The sequence below is a fragment of the Scyliorhinus canicula genome, chromosome 6 (genome assembly GCF_902713615.1).
Source record: "Scyliorhinus canicula chromosome 6, sScyCan1.1, whole genome shotgun sequence".
Classification (NCBI taxonomy): Eukaryota; Metazoa; Chordata; class Chondrichthyes; order Carcharhiniformes; family Scyliorhinidae; genus Scyliorhinus; species Scyliorhinus canicula.
Genome location: NC_052151.1, coordinates 116,927,760 through 116,950,774, shown reverse-complemented (window position 1 = coordinate 116,950,774; position 23,015 = coordinate 116,927,760). Strand labels below are relative to the sequence as shown.

At 47.8% G+C, this 23,015-nt stretch overlaps 1 protein-coding gene across 6 annotated transcripts in view; it reads left to right on the top strand.

Moving 5' to 3' along the window:
• blk (BLK proto-oncogene, Src family tyrosine kinase) overlaps window positions 1-23,015 on the top strand; it is a 156,460-nt gene that overhangs the window by 61,264 nt on the left and 72,181 nt on the right. For all 6 annotated transcript variants that reach the window (XM_038799959.1, XM_038799957.1, XM_038799962.1 and 3 more), the window contains exon 5: window positions 13,721-13,819. In XM_038799959.1, the coding sequence (XP_038655887.1) occupies window positions 13,721-13,819 (99 nt within the window). The remainder of the gene's footprint in view (window positions 1-13,720; window positions 13,820-23,015) is intronic.

Sequence of the window (23,015 nt, the reverse complement as noted above, 5' to 3'; positions counted from 1 at the left end):
GTACCAAGGTCTTCTTACACTGATCTACCCATTTCCATTTCTTGTTCTGACACAATAAATTGTGCAAAAGCTTGAGAAAGTTTCTAGATTACGAACAAACCTTCCGTAATAGTTTAAGAGTCTGAAAGAGTTCCGTAAGAGTCTGAAAATTATAGCATTTGATTTTGTTTTTGAGGTGCAGGTGCCTCAGTTATGGCTTTTACCTGCCAAGCCAATTTTTGCAGTCCTTCTTCATCTATGACACGCCCCAGGTATTCAATAGAAGATTTAAAGAATTATTTATCCCTCCGCACTTGTAGTCCGTAATCTTTTAGCCTCTGGTGTGTGGCAGCTAAATTTTAAAAATGCTCTTATTCATTCTTTCCTGTAACTAAGATATTATCTAAGTAGCACTGGACTCTTTCTGGCCCACTTAGAATTTGATCCACGACAGGTTGAAATGATGTAGGTGTGGATGTGATGCTAAATAGAAGTCCTTTATATCTGAATAGCCCTTTGTATCTCATGATTGTTAAATATTGTTGTGAATCTGGATTCATATTCATCTGGAGAGAAGTTTGATTAAGGACTAAACTTTACTGAAATGCTGGCCTCCAACCAACCCTGCAAATAAATCATCAGTTAAAGGCACATAGTATCAGATTGATAGTGACTTCAAAATTGTCATATGTGTTCCAAACCATTTTTCTTCATCAAGGGTAATATGGGCATGGCCCAATCACTTATATTAACAGGTCCGAGGAACCCTGCCTTGACCAGCCTCTCTAATTCTGTCTCGACCCTAAACCTGATGGCGTACAGCACTGACGTAGGCTTTAACCATCTTGCTTGGCTTTCATCCTTCTTTATCCTTAGCCTGACAGATCTCTTTCATGCTTCCCAGCTCTCCATTAAAGATGATAGCATGTTTCTTTCAAATCATTGCTACTTCAGACTTGAACATGGGATTCACCTTGGCGCAGTTTAGCTCGATTCTCTCCAGCCAGGTTCTCTTCATTAAGGCTGGATAGTTACCTTCAATGATGTGCAGGGATAAGTCTGTTTTGCTGCACATTTACATTGATATGGTCTGTCAATGGCACAATTTTCCCAGTATATGTTTGAGGGTTTTATGGTGATATGTTGTAGTTTCTCTTGGTGAACAATTTCTGGCATCAAACAGCTGCACCAGTGCCCACCTCCATTTTACCGGTTGTCTGTCCAGTAAAGGAGTGACCCAGTAATGGTTCATTGCGCCGCAATGACCAGTACATTCAGTGACAGTTCATCATCAGACTGTGATTTTATTGTGCCTTTTTGTACCGTATGGATATTCTTTCCCCTATTCGCTTTCCATTTGATGCACTTGGTTCTTGCTTTATATACTTTGGAACTTCTTTCTATCTCCAACAAGCAAGTTTGATTTGCCCCTTTTCACCACAATTTCTGGATTTTGCATCTGCTGCTGCGTAACCAGTTTTTGCACATCGGTGTCAATTTTGAACCTGTCTCTGTGTTCGGGCCTCAGCCGATATTTTATGGGTTTTAGTGCTCAAACTTAATTGTTGGGCTTCCTAAACTGCTAAATTCCAGAGAAATCTCGACTTCTAAAGGCTTCTTTAGGTTTAAGTTGCTTTGATAATACTCTTTTTTGGATAGCTTTTCTTCTTAACCCACACACTAATCCCCCTCTAATGGTGTCATCTCCAAATTCACAATAGTCAGCTAATTTCTTCAAAGGAGCTCTGGATTGTGTGATTGATTCACCATTCTGTTGGTTACGTTCATGGAACTTGAACCTCTCGACGATGACCATAGGCTTAGGTGAGAAGTGGCCCTGCAATATCTCCACAATCTCATCAGGTTTGTAGCCTGGTTTTCTTTTTGGCGGCACCAAACTTCTCAGGAGATTGAAAGTTTACAACCTCATTGTAATGAGGAAAGTTGGGACAACAATATCTGCATCAATTTTATCCGCTTGGATCTTTCTGCAGTGCCAGGGTGCCACCCTGCCAAAAGGCTGATTACCCGGAGCCCCCCCCCCCCCCCCTTAGTGGAGACCAGCGCCTGGCTGGACAATAATAAATCAAATCAAATAGATGTTCTCATGATAGGTGGTGTGGGACTGGAGGGAAGTGATCCTCTTTGGATCTGTAGGTCATTTGATCTATATACATAATGCAAATAACGAGCCCGGGTGGAATTCTCCCACCCTGGGACTAAGTCCCGTGGCAGGGCAGGAACATGGAATGCCTCCCACTGCAGAGGCCAGTGGGAAAATGCGCCAGATCTTTTGGTCCCGACCTAATTGATTATGCTGTGCTAAACATGGTGCCGTATTTGCAAGACGGGGCAGGCCTGCTTACGCATAGTCTGCTGTCTTATCTGGGCATAATATTGACAAGGCGCCAATGTCATTGACCCACTATTGAAGAAAGGTCGTGGACCTTCTGAAAATGAACATAGTACTCTGAGGCAAAAAGATAGAGCTCCTGAGAAAGGAAATGAAAATGAAATGAAATGAAAATGAAATGAAAATTGCTTATTGTCACAAGTAGGCTCCCCCCCCCCCCATCCCCGCGGGAAATTCACACTGGTGTAAAATCGAGTTATGAGTCACCTGCCGACTTCATCGCAGCCCCCAGCCCCCCCCCCCCCCCCACCCGCTCGCCATTCAACCCATCGGCAGAAGCATGGGAGAATTTCACCCTCAGATTCTAACATAGAAATGTTCGTAGGAAAAACAGAAATAGGTGTAATCCAACTTTCATTAACTATCTAATTATTACTTATTCATCCACGACAGTGTAATTGAGGTACTTCTAATAACCATCTGATGGTGATCGCTTTCTACTTTACAATACTGCTGTTTAGTCTACTAAAATATTGCAGTTTGGCAGCAGGTGTTCAAATCACAAAATGGCTTCTTTTATATCAGGCGTTAATACAAAATGACAGTGTGCCTTTGTTAACCTGCAGAATACAGACTCAAAAAAAAATATACAAGTTAAGCAAGGTTTTGTGAGGGCCACGAAGAATCCAGCACGAGTTTTCAGGATACAGAGAAATAACATTTATTTACAATAACATATATCTATATACAGACAACAGCAACTTCCCTTGCTGCTCACTCCTCTCTCTCTGCTGGTTCCAAACTGGCCAGCTATATTTATGCAGGGAGTCTGCTAATGATTTCTCCGCCCCTCTCATTGGGGAAGCACTCTTACTCCCACAGGATTGTGGGATTGTCATTAGTCCCCAGCCAATGGTAAGCAGGCAGGTTATAACATCCCTCCCCCCCCAAAGTCCAAGGAATCCACTGAAGACCCTGGCGAAGGAGGGCGTCGGACTCGTTTTTTCCCGCAGGCCGGACACCATTTGCACGAGGCACTGGATCGGGCGGAGTGTAACGAGATGGAGACTGGCGCTTCCGTGATGAACGGCGCAACGATTGTACATCCACGGCCCGTGGGCCTGAGGATTCCCCCTCTGAGATGTCGTGTGTCTCCATCTCGGAGTCAGAGTCTGCTGCCTCCGTCATCTCAGTGTCTTTATCTCCACGTGGTTCTGTCACGACCTGCGCAGGCTTTGAGTGAGGCACCAGAGGAAGATTGTGAGGAATACTTTCCATTGAGTCTGGTCTCTGTGGCTGTAGAAATGAGCTGCTGGGGCGGGGAATCTTTGGAAGGGATAGTCTTCTGGACCGAACATGGTCTACATGTTTGCGCTGGAGACGCCCCTGGGCTTGCACCTGGTAAGAGATAGGGCCCGTTTGGAGAAAGATTATGCCAGGGACCCACTGGGCACCACCAGCAAAATTCAGAACGAATACTGGGTCACCGGGCGTAAACTGCCGAATCGGCCAATGCCGAGAAAAACCATGTCCCTGCCATTCTTGTGTGCGGCGTACTTTTGCGCCAATGTCCGGAAAAACCATGCTAAGGCGGGTGTGAAGTCTCCGGCCCATTAGGAGTTCTGTTGGAGCTACCCCAGTCACCGCATGGGGGGTGGTCCTATATGAAAACAAAAAAATGAGCCAGTCGCGTGTCCATCGACCCGGAAGACGGCTTCTTTAGGCCTCGTTTGAATGTCTGCACTGCGCGCTCCGCCAACCCATTTGAAGCTGGGTGGTAAGGGGCAGGGCGGATATGGCGTATGTCGTTCAACTTCATGAACCTCGCAAACTCCTCATTTGTGAACGGAGTGCCATTGTCCGTGACCAGCACCTCGGGGAGGCCATGCGTACTGAAAGACAAATGCATCTTCTCGATTGCTGCGCAGGACGTTGTGCCTACCATCTTATGCACCTCTAGCCATTTAGACTGGGCGTCGATTAATAGCAGGAACATGGATCCTTGAAAAGGGTCGGCAAAATCCGCATGCAAGCATTCCCAGTGATGTAGGGGCGCGGCCAGCAGAAGCTTCTGATGCTCCTGGCAAATGAAGCAGTTTTGGGCCACCTTCTCAATGTCGGTGTCGAGGCCTGGCCACCAGACATAACTCCGGGCCAACATTTTCATTTTGGTCACACCTGGATGCCCATTGTGCAAATTTCTCTGTATTAGCTCTCGTCCTTTTTCCGGGACAATCACACGCGTCCCCCACAAGAGGATGCCGTCTTCCACGCTGAATTTGGACAGCTTGGTGGAAAATGCCGGCAACTCTCCTGGGAGCTGTCTATGCTGCCCACCATACAGGACTATGTGCCGAACCTTTGACAGGACTGGCTCCGTCTGGGTCCACTCACGGATCGGTGAAGCCGTGACAGTCAAGGTGTCCATAAAATTTAGGGTTGCAACCACCTCACCGGTCGTGGGGGTCGACATGGGGCCGGTCGATAAAGGCAATCGGGTCAGTGCGTCGGCATTCCCTATCTGGGTTCCTGGTTTGTGCTCCAGAGAATACTCATATACAGCGAGCAACAAAGCCCAGCGTTGGATCCGTGCGGAAGCAATGGGCGGTATTGGCTTATCCTCTCTGAAAAGTCCCAGCAGAGGCTTATGATCAGTCACGATAGTGAAGTGGCGGCCATATACATACTGGTGGAAACGTTTCACCGCAAAGACCACTGCCAGGCCCTCCTTCTCGATCTGCGCGTACTTTTTTTCCGCTGCAGTCAATGTGCGGGAGGCGAAAGCTATCGGCCGCTCGGCCCCGTTCTCCATCTTGTGGGACATGACGGCCCCAATACCTACAGGGATGCATCACATGTGACGAGCAGAGGCTTTCCAGGATCATAGTGAGTTAGTAACCCAGACAACGACAAGTTTGATCAACCCAGGTTTGATTCTTCTTTAGCAGAAGGTGCAATGGGGCCAGCGTAATTGCCAGATTGGGGAGGAACTTTTCGTAATAGTTTACAAGGCCGAGAAACGAACGAAGATGCGAAGTGTCAGTCGGGGCTGGGGCCTGTCGAATCGCGCGCACCTTCTCTGCGACGGTGTGCAAACCTTTGCGGTCCACCCGATAACCCAGGTAGACTACTTCCTTCGTCTGAAAGACGCACTTTGTGTGACGTAAACGGACTCCAGCCTCCGAAAAGCGTCTAAGGACAGCCTCCAAATTTTCCAAATGTTCCTGCTCCGACGTCCCTGTGATCAAAACGTTATCTAAGTAGACAGCAACACGTGGTAACCCTCTCAAAATGCCCTCCATAACGCGTTGAAAAATAGCGCAGGCACAGGATACACCAAAGGGCAAACGTGTATATTCATACAGGCCCCGGTGTGTATTACTCGTTACATATGGCCGGGAGGCAAAGTCCAGCTCCAACTGTAGGTAGGCGTGACTCGTATCTGATTTTGTGAACGAGAGTCCGCCTGCAAGCTTCGCGTAGAGATCCTCTATGCGAGGCATTGGGTATCGGTTGAGTCGGGAAGCCGTATTCACTGTAAGTTTTTAGTCGCCGCACAAGCGAACTGTGGCATCTGGCTTCATTACAGGTACAATTGGTGCTGCCCAGTCAGCGAAACAGACGGGCCTGATGATACCCAAAGTCTCCAAACGAGTGAGCTCCCCTTCTACCTTCTTGAGCAAGGCATAAGACACCGGGCGCGACTGGAAATAGCACGGCGTGTCTCCTGGTTCGACAGCCCCTTTTATTTTCCCCAAACCAGGCTGGAATACATCAGGGTATCGTCCTAGCACCTCAGTCAACCCTCCAGAAACTGTTTGGGGGATGAACTGCCACTGCAACCGCAAATGGCGCAACCAGTCCCGACCCAACAGGCTGGGCCCATGGCCGCGCACCACAATAAGTGGGAGCCCCTCCTGGCATCCATAAACAACAGGGGTCATCATAGTTCCTGCAATGTCCAATGGTTCCCCCATGTAGGTGGCCAACCTGGCCTGTGTGTCGGTTAATGTAAGGGTCTGTATACCCTGCTTGATGCGGTCGATTGTCCTCTGGGCGATCACGGAGACCGCTGCGCCAGTGTCCAACTCCATCTCAAGCGGGTGACCATTGACCCGTATTGTCACTTTAATGGGGGCCACACGGGGAGCTGCCACATAATGCAGCTGAAGGCAGTCGTCCTCCGTCTCCACGTCCTTGGGAGTAGTCGCCGCAGGTTCATCCAAATGAAATGTACGGTCCCTGGGCTGGCCCCAGTTTCGGTCAGAATAACGGCGCCTCTGGCGTCCCCAGGACCGGAGTCTGCGACGGGTTCGGTGCCTACAAGTCTGACACGGACATGGCTCCTCATCCATTGGTTCTGGAGAAGGCTCCCTTCGGGCAGGAATGTCCGACGGCCACTGCCGTCGATCCGGACGTCGCCTCGCCCAAGGTACCGCAGGAATGCAGGGGGACGCTTTCGGACGGAAGGGGTTGCGCCCCAAGGCATGCACCTCCATTCCCTGTAGCTCCTCCACTCCTCATTCTGCACTCTCTCGGGAAAATACAATTTGAATGGCCTGTTGAAAAGTCAATGTTGGCTCGGCTAACAACTTTCTCTGGGTGGCCGCATTGTTAATACCGCAAACCAAACGGTCGCATAACATTTCTGACAAGGTCTAACCATAGTCACAGTACTCCGCAATCCTGCGTAGCCTAGATAGAAAGTCGGCAAGGGATTCTCCTGGGGTCCTTTCAGCCGTATTAAACCGGTAACGTTGAACTATCGTGGATGGGGTTGGGTTAAAATGTTGCCCCACTAAATTCACAAGTTTATCAAACGTTTTGGTGTCTGGTGCAGCCGCTAATCACCCCAAACGTATGCGGGCCGCAGGCCGTGGGCAATATGACCACCTGGCGCTCGTTTTCGGTGATGTTGTTTGCCCGGAAATAGTAACGCATCCTTTGTGCGTACTGGTTCCAGCTTTCCAGCGCAGCATCAAAAACATCCAAACGTCCATACAGAGGCATGGTGTAATAGAAAACAACTTCCAACCTGTATTCAACAAAAATCCAGGGAGGTGGCTTCAGCAGTGTAGACAGCTATTCACTTTAACCCTCGTCGCCAGTTTTGTGAGGGCCACAAAGAATCCAACATGAGTTTTCAGGGTACAAAGAAATAACATTTATTTACAATAACATATATATACAACAGCAGCAACTTCCCTTGCTGCTCACTCCTCTCTCTCTGCTGGTTCCAAACAGGCCAGCTCTATTTATGCAGGGAGTCTGCTCATGATTTCTCCGCGCCCCTCACTGGGGAAGCTCATACTCCCATAGGATTGTGGGATTGTCATTAGTCCCCAGCTAATGGTTAGCAGGCAGGTTATAACACAAGGTTATGCCCTCTTCTTCCTTTCTCACTCCCCTCTCCTTCCTCTCTCCCTCTGCTCTCCTTCCTCTCTCCCTCCACTCTCCTTCCTCTCTCCATCCCCTCTCCTCCCTCTCTCTCTCCCTCCCTCCCCTCTTCTCCCTCTTTCTCTCCTTCCTGCAGGCATGTCAGCTAAATCCTACTAAAATAAAATCCAAAACCCAGGCCACTTTTCAACAAAAAAAACATCTGAAACTGTTGACTTGTTTTCCTTGCACAGCTAAGTGCCCAGAAGGCTTGACTGGTGAGGTACTATATATAAAATGCTATACTGTATTTTGAAAAAAATAAGAAAGGGAGGAAGGATGGTGATGTTCGGTACTGTCTTCAAGTGGCCACCTGTTCAAGAATTGATTTATCTTACATGATAAATTTCACATAGCAGCTCAGAACTGAGTCAAGTGGAATTGGAGCTTGCCTTATCTTGGGTGTTCCTTGTTCTCTACAGGGGATGTACATTTGGTCTTGTTTATTATTTTTGTTAATTTATTGCTTTTGTATTGGGGGGGGGTTACTGTTTTTCTCTTGTCTTCTGTTTTGTTGGTTAAAATTTGTTGAAAATGTGAATAAAAATTATTGAAAAAAAAACTCTACCTATCATCTATGCGTCCTGCTTACTGCGGTTTTTACACTGGCCACGAGGATTCAGTGGAGCTGCCATTGACACCGGTTGCTACGCGCCTGATTCACTTCGTCTGGGCCTCAGGAAGCCCCTCTACTGACCGCCGAAGTACTTCAGAAAATAATGCTGGAGCCATTCCAGTGAAATGGAAGCGGCATGGTAGCACAGTGGTTAGCGCTGTTGGTTCACAGCTCCAGAATCCCAGGTTCGATTCCTGGCTTGGGTCACTGTTCGTGCGGAGTCTGCACATTCGCCCTGTGTCTGCGTGGGTTTCCTCCGGGTGCTCCGCTTTCCTCCCACAGTCCAAAGATGTGAAAGTTACGTGGATTGTCCATGCTAAATTGCCCTTAGTGTCCAAAAAAGGTGAGGTGGGGTTATGGGGATAGGATGGCGATGTGGGCTTAAGTAGGGTGCTCCTGCCAGGGGCTGGTGCTGACTCGATGGACCGAATGGCCTCCTTCTGCACAGTACATTCTATGATTCAATGCAGGTACAGACAATTGGGGACAATACGTTGAAAGTATGTAATATTTTGTTAAGACGAATGCGATCATCGGCGATGAGAGACGAACGGTGATAAAAAGCCTGACTCACCGGTCTCCCAGATACCCGGTCGTACGCTGCCCCTGTGGCTTTAGTGCGGGAGGATTTCGAGCCGAAACCGTCGCTATTTGTAAGCTGAGTCGATGAGTGACATCAAGGCCCACCTCCAAAACTGGAGCATTTGGAGTAACATTAAATGAGATGCTCCGGGACCGCTTGGTGTGTGCGACGCAGCCATGCAGAACAAATAACTAGTTGAGGCTCACTTGGAGCTGCAACCCATGCTGGAGATAGCCATCTCCAGAGAAAGCGTCGGACAAGGGGTCTAGTAACTCTAGGCAATGAGGGTGCTCAGTCTGGGATGCCAAGGCGATTGCCAATCATGCTCGGCTAGAACTGAGGAAGCTGGCCCCTGGCAGTGGGGCACCTACAGGAGGAATACGAGCTGCCATAACAGAGGCCAGGAGCTTCGCCGGCATTATCTCCCGACCTTGAAGAGAAGGAAAATGACCACGAACCATGTATTACAGGATGGATTGGGCATCATCAAAGGCAAGGTGGCCCGAATAAGCATGGACCCAACGGCTCAACTGCGTTACTTCCGAGCCCCATCTGTTCCGTACACACCTGTGACCCAAAGTAGACACAGAATTGGACCGGATGGAGAGTTTGGGCATCATATGCCTGGAGCTGCAACAGGTCACAGGGACCAGGGACCAGGCCCAAACAATCCCTCCATGACAGGGCTTATTCATAGAATCCCTACAGTGCAGAAGGAGACCATTTGGCCCATCGAGTCTGCACCGGCCCTTGGAAAGAGCACCCTACGTAAGCCCACATCTCAACCTTATCCCCATAATCTATGTGGAAGACTTTGACAGCAGCTACCAGCAGTTGCACAGCATGGCTCGCCGAGAGTAGCGCGCATCCAGATCTCACTACAAGTTAATGCACACCCCCATCTGCATAGAGGTCAACACTGGGGCAGCAATGTCTGTAGTCTATTGCCAAACGTTTGACCGCATTCAGTCTTCCCTTCAATCACTGGCAATGTTGGACACCAATGTGTGGTTGGCCATTTGTACGGGGGAACCGCTGGCAATAGCGGGCACTTTACCTGTTCTGTTTGAGTATGGTCAATAATCTGCACGTCTTCCTCCAGTGGTGGCCCATGGGTGTGGCCCGAGCTTGCTGGGACATGACTGGTAAGGTCACCAACAACTGGATTGGCAGCAGGTGTGCCTTAGGCACTCACATGGCCCTGAAGGAGTTCTGACCCGATTCCGTCGGTATTCCAAGAGAGGTTGGACACTATGAAAGGTGATATGGCCTGAATAAACATGGACCCAATGGCTCAACTGTGCTATTTCCGAGCCCGACCTGTTCCCTACAACCTGTGACCCGAGGTCGACGCAGAATTGGACTGGGTGGAGAGTTTGGGCATCATATGCCCGTTGTAGTTCTCCGACTGGGCAGCATTGGTTGTCCCAGTCATGAAGCCCGATGGATCAGAGTGTTTATGTGGGGACTATAAGATGAAGTTCAACCATGTGTCTTGGCTGGACCAAGGATCTTTTTTTTTTGTAAAACATTTTATTAAGGTATTTATAATTTTATAATAATAACAATAAACAGTACAAATACAAATGTAAACATAGTGCATAAAAACATCTCCATCCCTCGCTAATCCCACCTACCCTAAACAGAAAATAGCCTAACTCCCCCCCCCCCCCCCCCCCCCCCCCCCCCCCCCCCACCACCTCCCCCTTTTATTGCCTCTGCTGACAGTTTAGTTTTCCCCGAAGAAGTCGACAAATGGCTGCCACTTCCGGATGAACCCTCGTGTTGACCCTCTTAAGGTGAACTTAATTTTCTCAAGTCTGAGAAACCCAGCCATGTCGCTAACCCAGATCTCTGATTTTGGGGGCTTCGAGTCCCTCCATGCTAGCAATATCTGTCTCCGGGCTATCAAGGAGGCAAAGGCCAAGACATCAGCCTCTCTCGCCACCTGGACTTCGGGATCTTCCGACACTCCAAAAATCGCCAACTTTTGACTCAACACCACCCTTGTTTTTAGCACCGTGAACATGACATCTGCAAAACCTTGCCAGAATTCCCTAAGTTTCGGACATGTCCAAAACATATGGACGTGGTGTGCTGGCCCTCCCACACACCTCGCACACCTGTCCTCTATCCCAAGAATCTTTAAGCGAAGCAGAGAGGGGGTCGCACGTATACGAAACCTGACATGAGTCACGCTTACCTCCAGCTGATCCTGGCCCCCTGAGTCCAGATGCTTCAGCACCGTGAACACACACTGAGGGCTATATGAATACACCCGCCTGCCCTTTGAGGTTTCCTCCATGTGCATAATTTTCCAGTGCGCAATGGGCAATATCCTGCGAGGCCTACCTCGCATGGTGGTCTATCTGGACGATGTCTTGATCAACGGCCCGTCCAACCAGCAGCATCTGCAAAACCTGGCCGAGGAACTGAGGCACTTTGAGGAGGCCGGCGTCTGTCTCCGGCAGAAGTGTGTCCTCAACACCACCGAGGTTGGAACCTCGGCTACCATGTTGACTACCATGGTTTGCACCTGGTGGAAGAAAAGGTAGAGGCAATTCGGCAGGCCCTGTGCCAGGTGGCCCAACAAAATTCTGATCATTCCTAGGCCTCGCCAATTACTATGGCAATTTCCTCCTGAACCTGGCCATCATTTAGCTCCCGGCCACCATATGTTTAAAAAAGGGGCAATGCTGTGAGTGGGCCCAGGAACAGCTAACGGCTTCGACCCGTCAAGACCACTCCTGTTGACCTGCGATGCTTCTCCGTAAGGTGTTGGGGCCAGGGGTGTCCAAGATGAAAACGTTAGCTTGTAGCTACGTTTGGTGGCCCAGCATCGACGCAGACATCGGCTAGTGGCCAAGCACTGCGTCCAGTGTCAGACCCACCAGAGGTTGCCCCCTGCAGCCCTCTCCACCCATGGGAATGGCCAGATTAACCGGTGGTCTCACATCCATTTATATTTTGCGGACCCCTTTCAGGTCACTATGATCCTCATCCTCGTCGATGCCTACTCCAAGTGGATGGAGGTTCTCAAGACACAGGCAACGACAGCCCAGGGCACCATCGAGAAACTCCGGCACATTTTTAGCATGCATGGGATACCTAAGGTGCTGGTGTCAGACAATGGTACGGCTTTAATGAGTGCAGAATTTGTGGCATTCATATTCGCCAACGGGATCCGTCACGTGAGGACCACCCCATACCTCTCAGCTTCAAATGGGTTGGCTGAGCAGGCAGTGCAAACATTCGAGCCTGGAATGAAGAAGCAGACATTAGGTTCCTGGGAGACCTGCTTAGCCAGTTCTTATTCTGTTACTACATGGCCCTGTGTGCCGTGACAGGCATCGCGCCAGCCGAGATGTTGATGGGTTGTTGCCTCCGCACATGGTTCAGTCTCGTCTTTCCTGATATTAGTGGGAAAGTCTGCCGTGCTCAGGGTAAATCGAGGCGGTCACAGACTGCAGCAAGCCACAGCTCGTGTTCGCTCGAGAAGACGCAGTACACGTCCGGCACTTCGGCAACATAGCCATGTGGATCCTGGGCATCGTGTTGGTGAAAACGGGACCCATTTCGTACCGAATATGGGAACAGGGCTGCAGGTCTAATTGCCACGTGGACCACCTCCGAGGCAACGTACTTTAGTCTTACTGGCTGTTAATTCAGATGTCCCAGCACCGCATCTTCACCACAGGCCCCTGCAGCCCCTCTTACTGCTGCCACCTCTGGCTCCACCGGCTGTCGAGGATTATAGAACATAGAACATAGAATATACAGTGCATTCGGCCTATCGAGTCTGCACCGACCCACTTAAGCCCTCACTTCCCCCCTATCCCCGTAACCCAATAACCCCTCCTAACCATTTTGGTCACTAAGGGCAATTTAGCATGGCCAATCCACCTAACCTGCACGTCTTTGGACTGTGGAAGGAAACCGGAGCACCCGGAGGAAACCCATGCAGACACAGGGAGAATGTGCAGACTCCGCACAGAAAGTGACCCAGCGGGGAATCGAACCTGGGACCCTGGCGCTGTGAAGTCACAGTGCTATTCACTTGTACTACCGTGCTGCCCTAAAACGATCCAGAGGTCGCTTTTGAGGATACCGAGATGCCAGACGAGGAACCACCTAGCTCCGACTCTGAACTGAGATGTATGTGTTTCACCACCACCGGGGGCACCTACGCTGGCTCTGGTGGCCGTACCTGCAATGCCGACTCCACCCAGACACTCATCATGCAAATGCCGCTCTCCTGCGCCTGAACGTCGTCCGCGATCTAAATGATCAAAAGACCCGGCGCACATACTTATAGATGTCGACATTGTTGCGTATTTGGTGGGGGGGGGGGGGGGGGAGGAGTGTTACAATCCCAATGGAGGTCCTGGGACTAGGACCATACGGTTTCCCATGATCTCTCTGGAATATGAACTGCCCCTCTAAGGGAACAGAGCTTCCCCTTAACAAGGTGAACCCCATCTCACATAAAAACCCTGACTTGGGCGCAGTTTGGGGAAGGAGACCTTAGGGGAGTGGAGGAGTTTTGATCTGTATGGTAATAAACCTTGTTCGTTAATTTCTATCCTCGTTTATGCGTCCTGCTTACTGCGGATTAAACACAAATGGAGGAAAAGATTAACATCACCATATAATAACACCTTTAACTCTATAGATGAATATTCTAATATCACCCACAAAAACATTTTCACAATCATCCCAAAAGTAATTTAATTTTTCTCACTTTTCTTTCCAGAGAGGGAGACTGGTGGAAGACAAGATCATTGATTTCGGGAAAAGAAGGATTCGCTCCCAGTAGCTTTTTGGCAAGGGTGGCTTCGTTAGAAGTGGAAAAGTAAATTTTGAATTTTTTTAAATTAATTCATGTCGTGGAGTGTAACTTCTTCATATTTTTATTCTGTATCATCATTTCCATTCTTGGTCTAAAACAGTTGCAGCAGTAATCGTTAGGAACATAGGAATTAGGATCAGAAGTAGGCAATTCAGCCCTTTGAGCCTGCTCCGCCATTTTATCAGATCATGGCTGATCTCTCTCTGGTCTCAAATTCAACTTCCTGCCTGTTCCCCATATCCCTTTAACCCATTTTTAAAATCTATCTCCTTCCTGAAACCATTCAATGACTCAGATTCCTCCGCACCATGGGTCAGTGGGTTCCACACATTCACCACCCTCTGCGAGAAGTAGTTCCTCCTCATCGCAGTTCTAAATCTGCTGCCCCTCACCCTATATCTGTGACCTCTAGTTCTAGATTGCCCTACAAGGGAGAACATTTGGTCTACGTTTATTTCATCAATTACTTTTAGTATCTTATATACCTTGATCAGATCCCCTCTCATCCTCCAGCGAGTATAAGCCCAAACTGTTGAAGTTCTCCCCATACGACAACCTTTCGTCCCCTTAATCAATCTGGTGAATCTCCTCTGAACTGCCTCCAATGCTGCCACATTCTTCCTGAAATAAGGAGACCAAAACAAGACACAATACTCCAAATGTGCTCTCACCAACATCTTATACAATTGCAATAGCACTTCTCTACTTTTATATTCCAGTCCTTTTGCAATACACACAACATTCCATTTGCTTTTTTAATTACATGCTGAACCTGCAAACAGACGCATTTAGAATCTGATTTCCAATTAGATGATAATTTGCCTTTCTAGTTTTTTGGCCAAAGTGGATAATCTTACAATTATCTACATTAAACTCCATCTGCCAAGTTTTGACCCAATCTCCTAGTCTATCTATATCCGTCTGTAAAATCTGTATCTTCTCTTCACTGCCTGCTTTCCCGCCTATTTTAGTATCATCCTCAAATTTTGCTATATTACTCTTTGTCCCTGCTTGTAGATCATTTATAAAAATTGTGAACAGTTGAGGTCTGAGGATTTAGCCCTGCAGCACCTCACTGGTAACAGTTCACCAGCCCAGATAAGGACCCATTTATCCTGACCCTCTGCTGTCTGTCAGTCAGCCAATCCTCCATCCAATCTCGTATTCTACCCCCAATCCGCTGCAATCACACCTCCTGGATCAGTCTTTAATGTGGGAGGTATTTAAAATTTCCTGCAAGTATTCTCGTTAGAAGACCTATGAAGCTGTGAAATTTGAATATTTACATTTGTAAAGCAATCACAACCTATTTTGTTGTTTTTGAGTTCCCTGTCCAGTCTCATTATTTATATTTTACCTCTGATGTCCCACAGGTGTTTTTCTTCAATTTATGTGCAGTCTAACAGGAATAGAAGTTGACCAAAATAAAAATAGAAAATACTAGGGAGCCACAGCAGGTCCATGAGAAATGATAAGTTAGTTGCTTTGGGCAAATATTCTTTGTCTGCGCTGTAGTCGTGGCTGAATTGTAAATGTACTTACACACGTTTGACTATGTGGAAGTTTGCCATAGGGACATGTGTGTGGCACAATGTGCAATACCACAGAGTGGTTAGATAATTGAAGTCACTACTGCAGGGAGTAGTTGAGATGATCAGCATGGATGCCTAAGAGGAAGTTGGATAAGCACATGAAAGAGAAATGAATGGGGGGTATGTCGATAGGGTTAGATGAGGTAGGTGAGTGGAGGCTCCTCTCGAGCATAAACACCTGGCTGTGGTCTGTTTCTGTGTTTGCAAATACTTTGCAATTCTTTGTAATGATGTAATGGTGGACCTTTGGTTTGTCCAATGCAAAGCAGAAACCAGGTTCTCTGGCATCATCTCGTCAACATCGGGAATTACTTTGCGTAAACATCTTTCTTGGAGTTGGCTTAGATATTTTAATCAACCTCAGTATAAATACATTTGCAAGTTGCCTCCTATTGTATAAATCAAACCTAAAACGGTTGCAAATTGTAGGAAAGATTTAGGTATTTAAATGTGCCTTCATTAGAACACCGAGATAAATGTGACATTGACATGTTAATTATTTGTTAATGTTAGTAGGCATATTCTTTTATTGCCCTTTTTAATCAAGCTAGCAGCAATCTAGTCAGGGAGCTTTGTTCAGTATAATTGTATAAAACAATAGATTTTAAATAAATTGTAATACTTGAAATAGAAAGTCAGAATGGCTTTTGGTGAACAGTTATACTATACCCTGAAATCTAAGCCGGTAGACTTTAGATTACAAAGTATCTATTTGTGTCCCTCAGATAGATCCAAAAGTAGCTAAATTAATTTTGATATGCAGTCACTGGAGGAAATGGGATAGCCATTTTGCGCACAGCAATAATGTTAGCTAAGATATTTGCAAACTGCTGATCAGCATGCTCTTCTAAAATAGTGACATGTGATCTTTAATAGTCATCTAAACAGGCAGAGAGGGTCCAAAGGTATGTCTCTTCCAACAGTGCTGTGCTGTTATGTCAGCCTAGATTATGAGCATAAAATGCTGAAGTGGGGTCTGAACCTTCCTGTTTTAATACAGATAGTATATTATAATGCTAGGTCTGAGCATTTTGCTATATTTCTTCCTCTGTTGGGGAGATATAAATAAATAGTTCAATTATGGCTGCTTGCGGTGAATCCACATGGTGAATTTTTCCCATCATTGATACACAACTGAAAGATGACCACAATAAGATGAGATGGAATTTTATTTTATTTTACATTTAATTTGATAAATCAAGACTTGAAGAAAATTGTGACGCATTTTTGAACTCCTAAAGTAGATTTTGAGGAAACTCCATGGGCGGGATTCTCCAATAATGGGGCTATGCCCCCATGTCCACGAGAAAATGAGCATGAATCACTCTGGATTTTCCTGGAGAAAGTCCAGAGTGATTCTCCGTTTTGTAGGGGGTTTAGCAAGGCCCCGGAGTGCTCCTCGCAGCCATGGCTGCCGATACGGGGCTCTGCACTTCTGGCCGCGGGTCCGTGCAACATGGCGGACCCACACCGTGGGCCCACCCGAGATCACGCCCGTCCGCCAATCGGTGGCCCCCAATCGCGAGCCTGGCCGTGACGGATGCCCCGCCCCCCACCAAGGCAGCCGCGGACTGAGTCTGCAGCCACCACTCCAAGATCCCACCGGGTGGAACCATGAGTTCACAACGCTGGCGGGTACTCGGCTGGTTGTCGGCTGAGAATCGCTGCGGGGGCCTCTTTCAATGGCCCCCAACTTGAGTTGCGTCGCCCATGCGCTCGGGATTGGTGGCGATTCACCGGTCCCCGGAGAATCGTGGGAGCGACGCTGGACCCGATCGCGGATCTGACACCCATTCTCCGGCCCGCGTCGAGTGCGATTGTGATGCTGAGGCTCGGAGAATCCAGGCCCATGTGCACATCGTATTCAGTGAGTCAGCACAATATGCAATTGAAAAAAATGGTACTGAAGGCATATTTGGGGACAGTGGGGGGATTCAGCCCTATGAAAGAGGATTGCTATATAATGCAAATGGACAAACAAAACTTACACATTTGGTCAGAAGCAAATACAATAGGAGATGTAGATAAAGTAAATGCTTTCCTCACCATGATGGGAGCAGATGTGGGCAGCATGGCTGCATTGTGGATAGCACAATTGCTTCATAGCTCCAGGGTCCCAGGTTCGATTCCCAGCTTGGGTCACTGTCTGTGCGGAGTCTGCACATCCTCCCCGTGTGTGCGTGGGTTTCCTCCGGGTGCTCCGGTTTCCTCCCACAGTCCAAAGATGTGCAGGTTAGGTTGATTGGACATGATAAATTGCCCTTAGTGTCCAAAATTGCCCTTAGTGTTGGGGGGGGGGGGTTACTGGGTTATGGGGATAGGGTGGAGGTGTTGACAGTGGCGTGCAGAGGTCTGGTGATGCCCGGGGCAAATCTTGATTGTATGCCCCAAAGCCCCACGTAAATATTTCATTAAATATCACCAAAAAACCTATTGAAAACGTAGTTGCACCCGTTCTAGAGCTATTCACTGACCTCTTTATCTTTAGAACATAGAACGATACAGCGCAGTACAGGCCCTTCGGCCCTCGATGTTGCACCGACATGGAAAAAAACTAAAGGCCATCTAACCTACACTATGCCCTTATCATCCATATGCTTATCCAATAAACTTTTAAATGCCCTCAATGTTGGCGAGTTCACTACTGTTGCAGGTAGGGCATTCCACGGCCTCACCACTCTTTGCGTAAAAAACCCACCTCTGACCTCTGTCCTATATCTATTACCCCTCAATTTAAGGCTATGTCCCCTCGTGCTAGCCACCTCCATCCGCGGGAGAAGGCTCTCGCTGTCCACCCTATCTAACCCTCTGATCATTTTGTATGCCTCTATTAAGTCACCTCTTAACCTTCTTCTCTCTAACGAAAACAACCTCAAGTCCATCAGCCTTTCCTCATAAGATTTTCCCTCCATACCAGGCAACATCCTGGTAAATCTCCTCTGCATCCGTTCCAAAGCTTCCACGTCCTTCCTATAATGAGGCGACCAGAACTGTGCGCAATACTCCAAATGCGGCCATACTAGAGTTTTGTATAACTGCAACATGACCTCATGGCTCCGGAACTCAATCCCTCTACCAATAAAGGCCAACACACCATAGGCCTTCTTCACAACCCTATCAACCTGGATGGCAACTTTCAGGGATCTATGTACATGGACACCGAGATCCCTCTGCTCATCCACACTACCAAGAATTTTAACATTAGCCAAATATTCCGCATTCCTGTTATTCTTTCCAAAGTGAATCACCTCACACTTCTCCACATTAAACTCCATTTGCCACCTCTCAGCCCAGCTCTGCAGCGTATCTATGTCCCTCTGTAACCTGCAACATCCTTCCGCACTGTCTACAACTCCACCGACTTTAGTGTCGTCTGCAAGTTTACTCACCCATCCTTCTGCGCCCTCCTCTAGGTCATTTATAAAAATGACAAACAGCAACGGCCCCAGAACAGATCCTTGTGGTACGCCACTCGTAACTGAACTCCATTCTGAACATTTCCCATCAACTACCACTCTCTGTCTTCTTTCAACTAGCCAATTTCTGATCCACATCTCTAAATCACCCTCAATCCCCAGCCTCCGTATTTTCTGCAATAGCCGACCGTGGGGAACCTTATCAAACGCTTTACTGAAATCCATATACACCACATCAACTGCTCTACCCTCGTCTACCTGTTCAGTCACCTTCTCAAAGAACTCGATAAGGTTTGTGAGGCATGACCTACCCTTCACAAAACCATGCTGACTATCCCTAATCATATTATTCCTATCTAGATGATTATAAATTGTATCTTTTATAATCCTCTCCAAGACTTTATCCACCACAGACATTAGGCTCACCGGCCTATAGTTACTGGGGTTATCTCTACTCCCCTTCTTGAACAAAGGGACCACATTTGCTATCCTCCAGTCCTCTGGCACTATTCCTGTAGCCAATGATGACCTAAAAATCAAAGCCAAAGGCTCAACAATCTCTTCCCTGGCTTCCCAGAGAATCCTAGGATAAATCCCATCAGGCCCCGGGGACTTAGCTATTTTCACCTTGTCCAGAATTGCCAACACTTCTTCCCTACGCACCTCAATGCCATCTATTCTAATAGCCTGGGTCTCAAAATTCTCCTCCACAATATTATCTTTTTCCTGAGTGAATACTGACAAAAGGTATTCATTTGGTATCTTGCTTATCTCCTCAGCCTCCACACACAACTTCCCACCACTGTCCTTGACTGGCCCTACTCTTACCCTAGTCATTCTTTTATTCCTGACATATCTATAGAAAGCTTTTGGGTTTTCCTTGATCCTACCTGCCAAAGACTTCTCATGTCCTCTCCTTGCTCGTCTTAGCTCTCTCTTTAGATCCTTCCTCGCTTCCTTGTAACTATCAAGCGCCCCAACTGAAACTTCATGCCTCATCTTCACATAGGCCTCCTTCTTCCTCTTAACAAGAGATTCCACTTCTTTGGTAAACCACGGTTCCCTCGCTCGACCCCTTCCTCCCTGCCTGACTGGTACGTACTTATCAAGAACATGCAATAGCTGTTCCTTGAACAAGCTCCACATATCCAGTGTGCCCAACCCTTGCAGCCTACTTCTCCAACCTACACATCCTAAGTCATGTCTAATGGCATCATAATTGCCCTTCCCCCAGCTATAACTCTTGCCCTGCGGGGTATACTTATCCCTTTCCATCACTAACGTAAAGGTCACCGAATTGTGGTCACTGTTTCCAAAGTGCTCACCTACCTCCAGATCTAACACCTGGCCTGGTTCATTACCCAAAACCAAATCCAATGTGGCCTCGCCTCTTGTTGGCCTGTCAACATATTGTGTCAGGAAACCCTCCTGCACACATTGTACAAAGAACGACCCATCTAGTGTACTCGAACTATATCTTTTCCAGTCAATATTTGGAAAGTTAAAGTCTCCCATAACAACTACCCTGTTACTTTCGCTCTTTTCCAGAATCATCTTCGCCATCCTTTCCTCTACATCCCTAGAACTATTAGGTGGCCTATAGAAAACTCCCAACAGGGTGACCTCTCCTTTCCTGTTTCTAACCTCAGCCCATATTACCTCGGAAGAAGAGTCCCCATCTAGCATCCTTTCCGCCACTGTAATACTCTCCTTGACAAGCAGCGCCACACCTCCCCCTCTTTTGCCCCCTTCTCTGAGCTTACTAAAACACCTAAACCCCGGAACCTGCAACAACCATTCCTGTCCCTGCTCTATCAATGTCTCTGAAATGGCCACAACATCAAAGTCCCAGGTACCAACCCATGCTGCCAGTTCCCCTACCTTATTTCGTATACTCCTGGCATTGAAGTAGACACACTTCAAACCACCTACCTGAACACTGGCACCCTCCTGCAAAGTCAAATCTGTGCTCCTGACCTCTATACTCTCAATCTCCCGTACCCCAAAACTACAATCCAGGTTCCCATGCCCCTGCTGAATTAGTTTAAACCCCCCCCAAAGAGCACTAACAAATCTCCCCCCCAGGATATTGGTGCCCCTCAGGTTCAGATGTAGACCATCCTGTCTATAGAGGTCCCACCTTCCCCAGAAAGAGCCCCAGTTATCCAGAAATCTGAATCCCTCCCGCCTGCACCATCCCTGTAGCCACGTGTTTAATTGCTCTCTCTCCCTATTCCTCATCTCACTATCACGTGGCACGGGCAACAACCCAGAGATAACAACTCTGTTTGTTCTTGCTCTGCGCTTACATCCTAGCTCCCTAAAGGCCTGCCTGACATCCTTGTCCCCTTTCCTACCTATGTCGTTAGTGCCAATGTGGACTACGACTTGGGGCTGCTCCCCCTCCCCCTTAAGGACCCGGAAAACACGATCCGAGACATCACGTACCCTTGCACCTGGGAGGCAACATACCAAACGTGAGTCTCTCTCGCTCCCACAAAATCTCCTATCTGTGTCCCTGACTATTGAGTCCCCAATTACTAATGTTCTACTCCTTTCCCCCCTTCCCTTCTGAGCAACAGAGACAGACTCCGTGCCAGAGGCCCGTACCCCATGGCTTACCCCTGGTAAGTCCCCCCCCCCACAAGTATCCAAAACGGTATACTTGTTACTCAGGGGAACGACCGCAGGGGGTCCCTGCACTGACTGCTTCTTCCCAGTCCCTCTTACAGTTACCCATCTATCTCCAGTCTTTGGTGTAACTACTTCCCTGAAGCTCCTATCTATGACCCCCTCTGCCTCCCGAATGATCCGAAGTTCATCCAGCTCAAGCTCCAGGTCTCTAACACGGTTTTTGAGGATCTGGAGTTGGGTGCACTTCCCACAGATGAAATCAGCAGGGACACTGACGGCGTCCCTCACCTCAAACATTCTGCAGGAGGAGCATTGTACTGCCTTCCCTGACATCACCTCTAGATTTTTAAAAAAACAAGAAGAAGAAAAAGAAACGAAGAGCTTACCTGATATTCCCTCAAACCCTGCTCCCGGTGAAAGATAAGCAAATTTAAAGGCACTCACTCACCTTCACGACAGGCCCCAAGCTGCCTCTAGGTCATCTCTAAGGTATAGGACGGCTGCCTGAGGTTAAATTGCGCTGTAAGAGTTAGTCAATTTCCCCTTAGCGCTGGGATTCTAGGGATATTGTTCTCTTCTTCAGTCATTTTGCTTTGCAGCAATGGGTGAGATGTTATGTCTCGAAAGTTGTGCCTCCCTCCTCTGCAACCCCCATGGAGAAGGATACGAGCAGCAACATCATGGAAATACTGTTATGACCCTTGTGGAAACAAACTACAAACAACCCAACTAAGACCAATATACAAGACTTCACTTTTATATTAGCAATCACACCAAAATCAACGTAAATTAAACATGAATTAACAGGAAAATTGCAATAATATGACCGATAAATTACACATAGCAGATACAAAGACATATCTCACACATTTCTTAATCAGCCCATTCAGCATGTATCGCATTCATTTCAGCCACAATATCCTTCAAAACGTTGAACTTCTTCAAATCATCTTCAAATTCCATCTTCATTTCTCTAAAGCTTTAGCACCAAGTCTCATCAAACACCGGCATTACTTCACCCAATTTCCACAAATATAATTTTCACAGTCGACACATTTCCAGATCACTTCTTCTTCACAAAACCCTGCTCATGTGGGGCCTGTTTGTGCATAAAGGGTCTCCAAATCCAGATATAAAGCTCTGTTCAAGATCCGAGCTCCAGCAGTTTGCAGTCAAGTAGAACATAGAACATAGACCAGTACAGCACAGAACAGGCCCTTCAGCCCTCGATGTTGTGCCGAACAATGATCACCCTACTTAAACCCACGTAACCCGTATACCCATAACCCAACAATCCCCCCATTAACCTTACACTACGGGCAATTTATCATGGCCAATCCACCTAACCCGCACATCTTTGGACTGTGGGAGGAAACCGGAGCACCCGGAGGAAACCCACGCACACACGGGGAGGACGTGCAGACTCCGCACAGACAGTGACCCAGCCGGGAACCGAACCTGGGACCCTGGAGCTGTGAAGCATTTATGCTAACCACCATGCTACCGTGCTGCCCCTGTCTCTGAGAATCTCCCATTTATAGGACCCTGGGCTTTAAG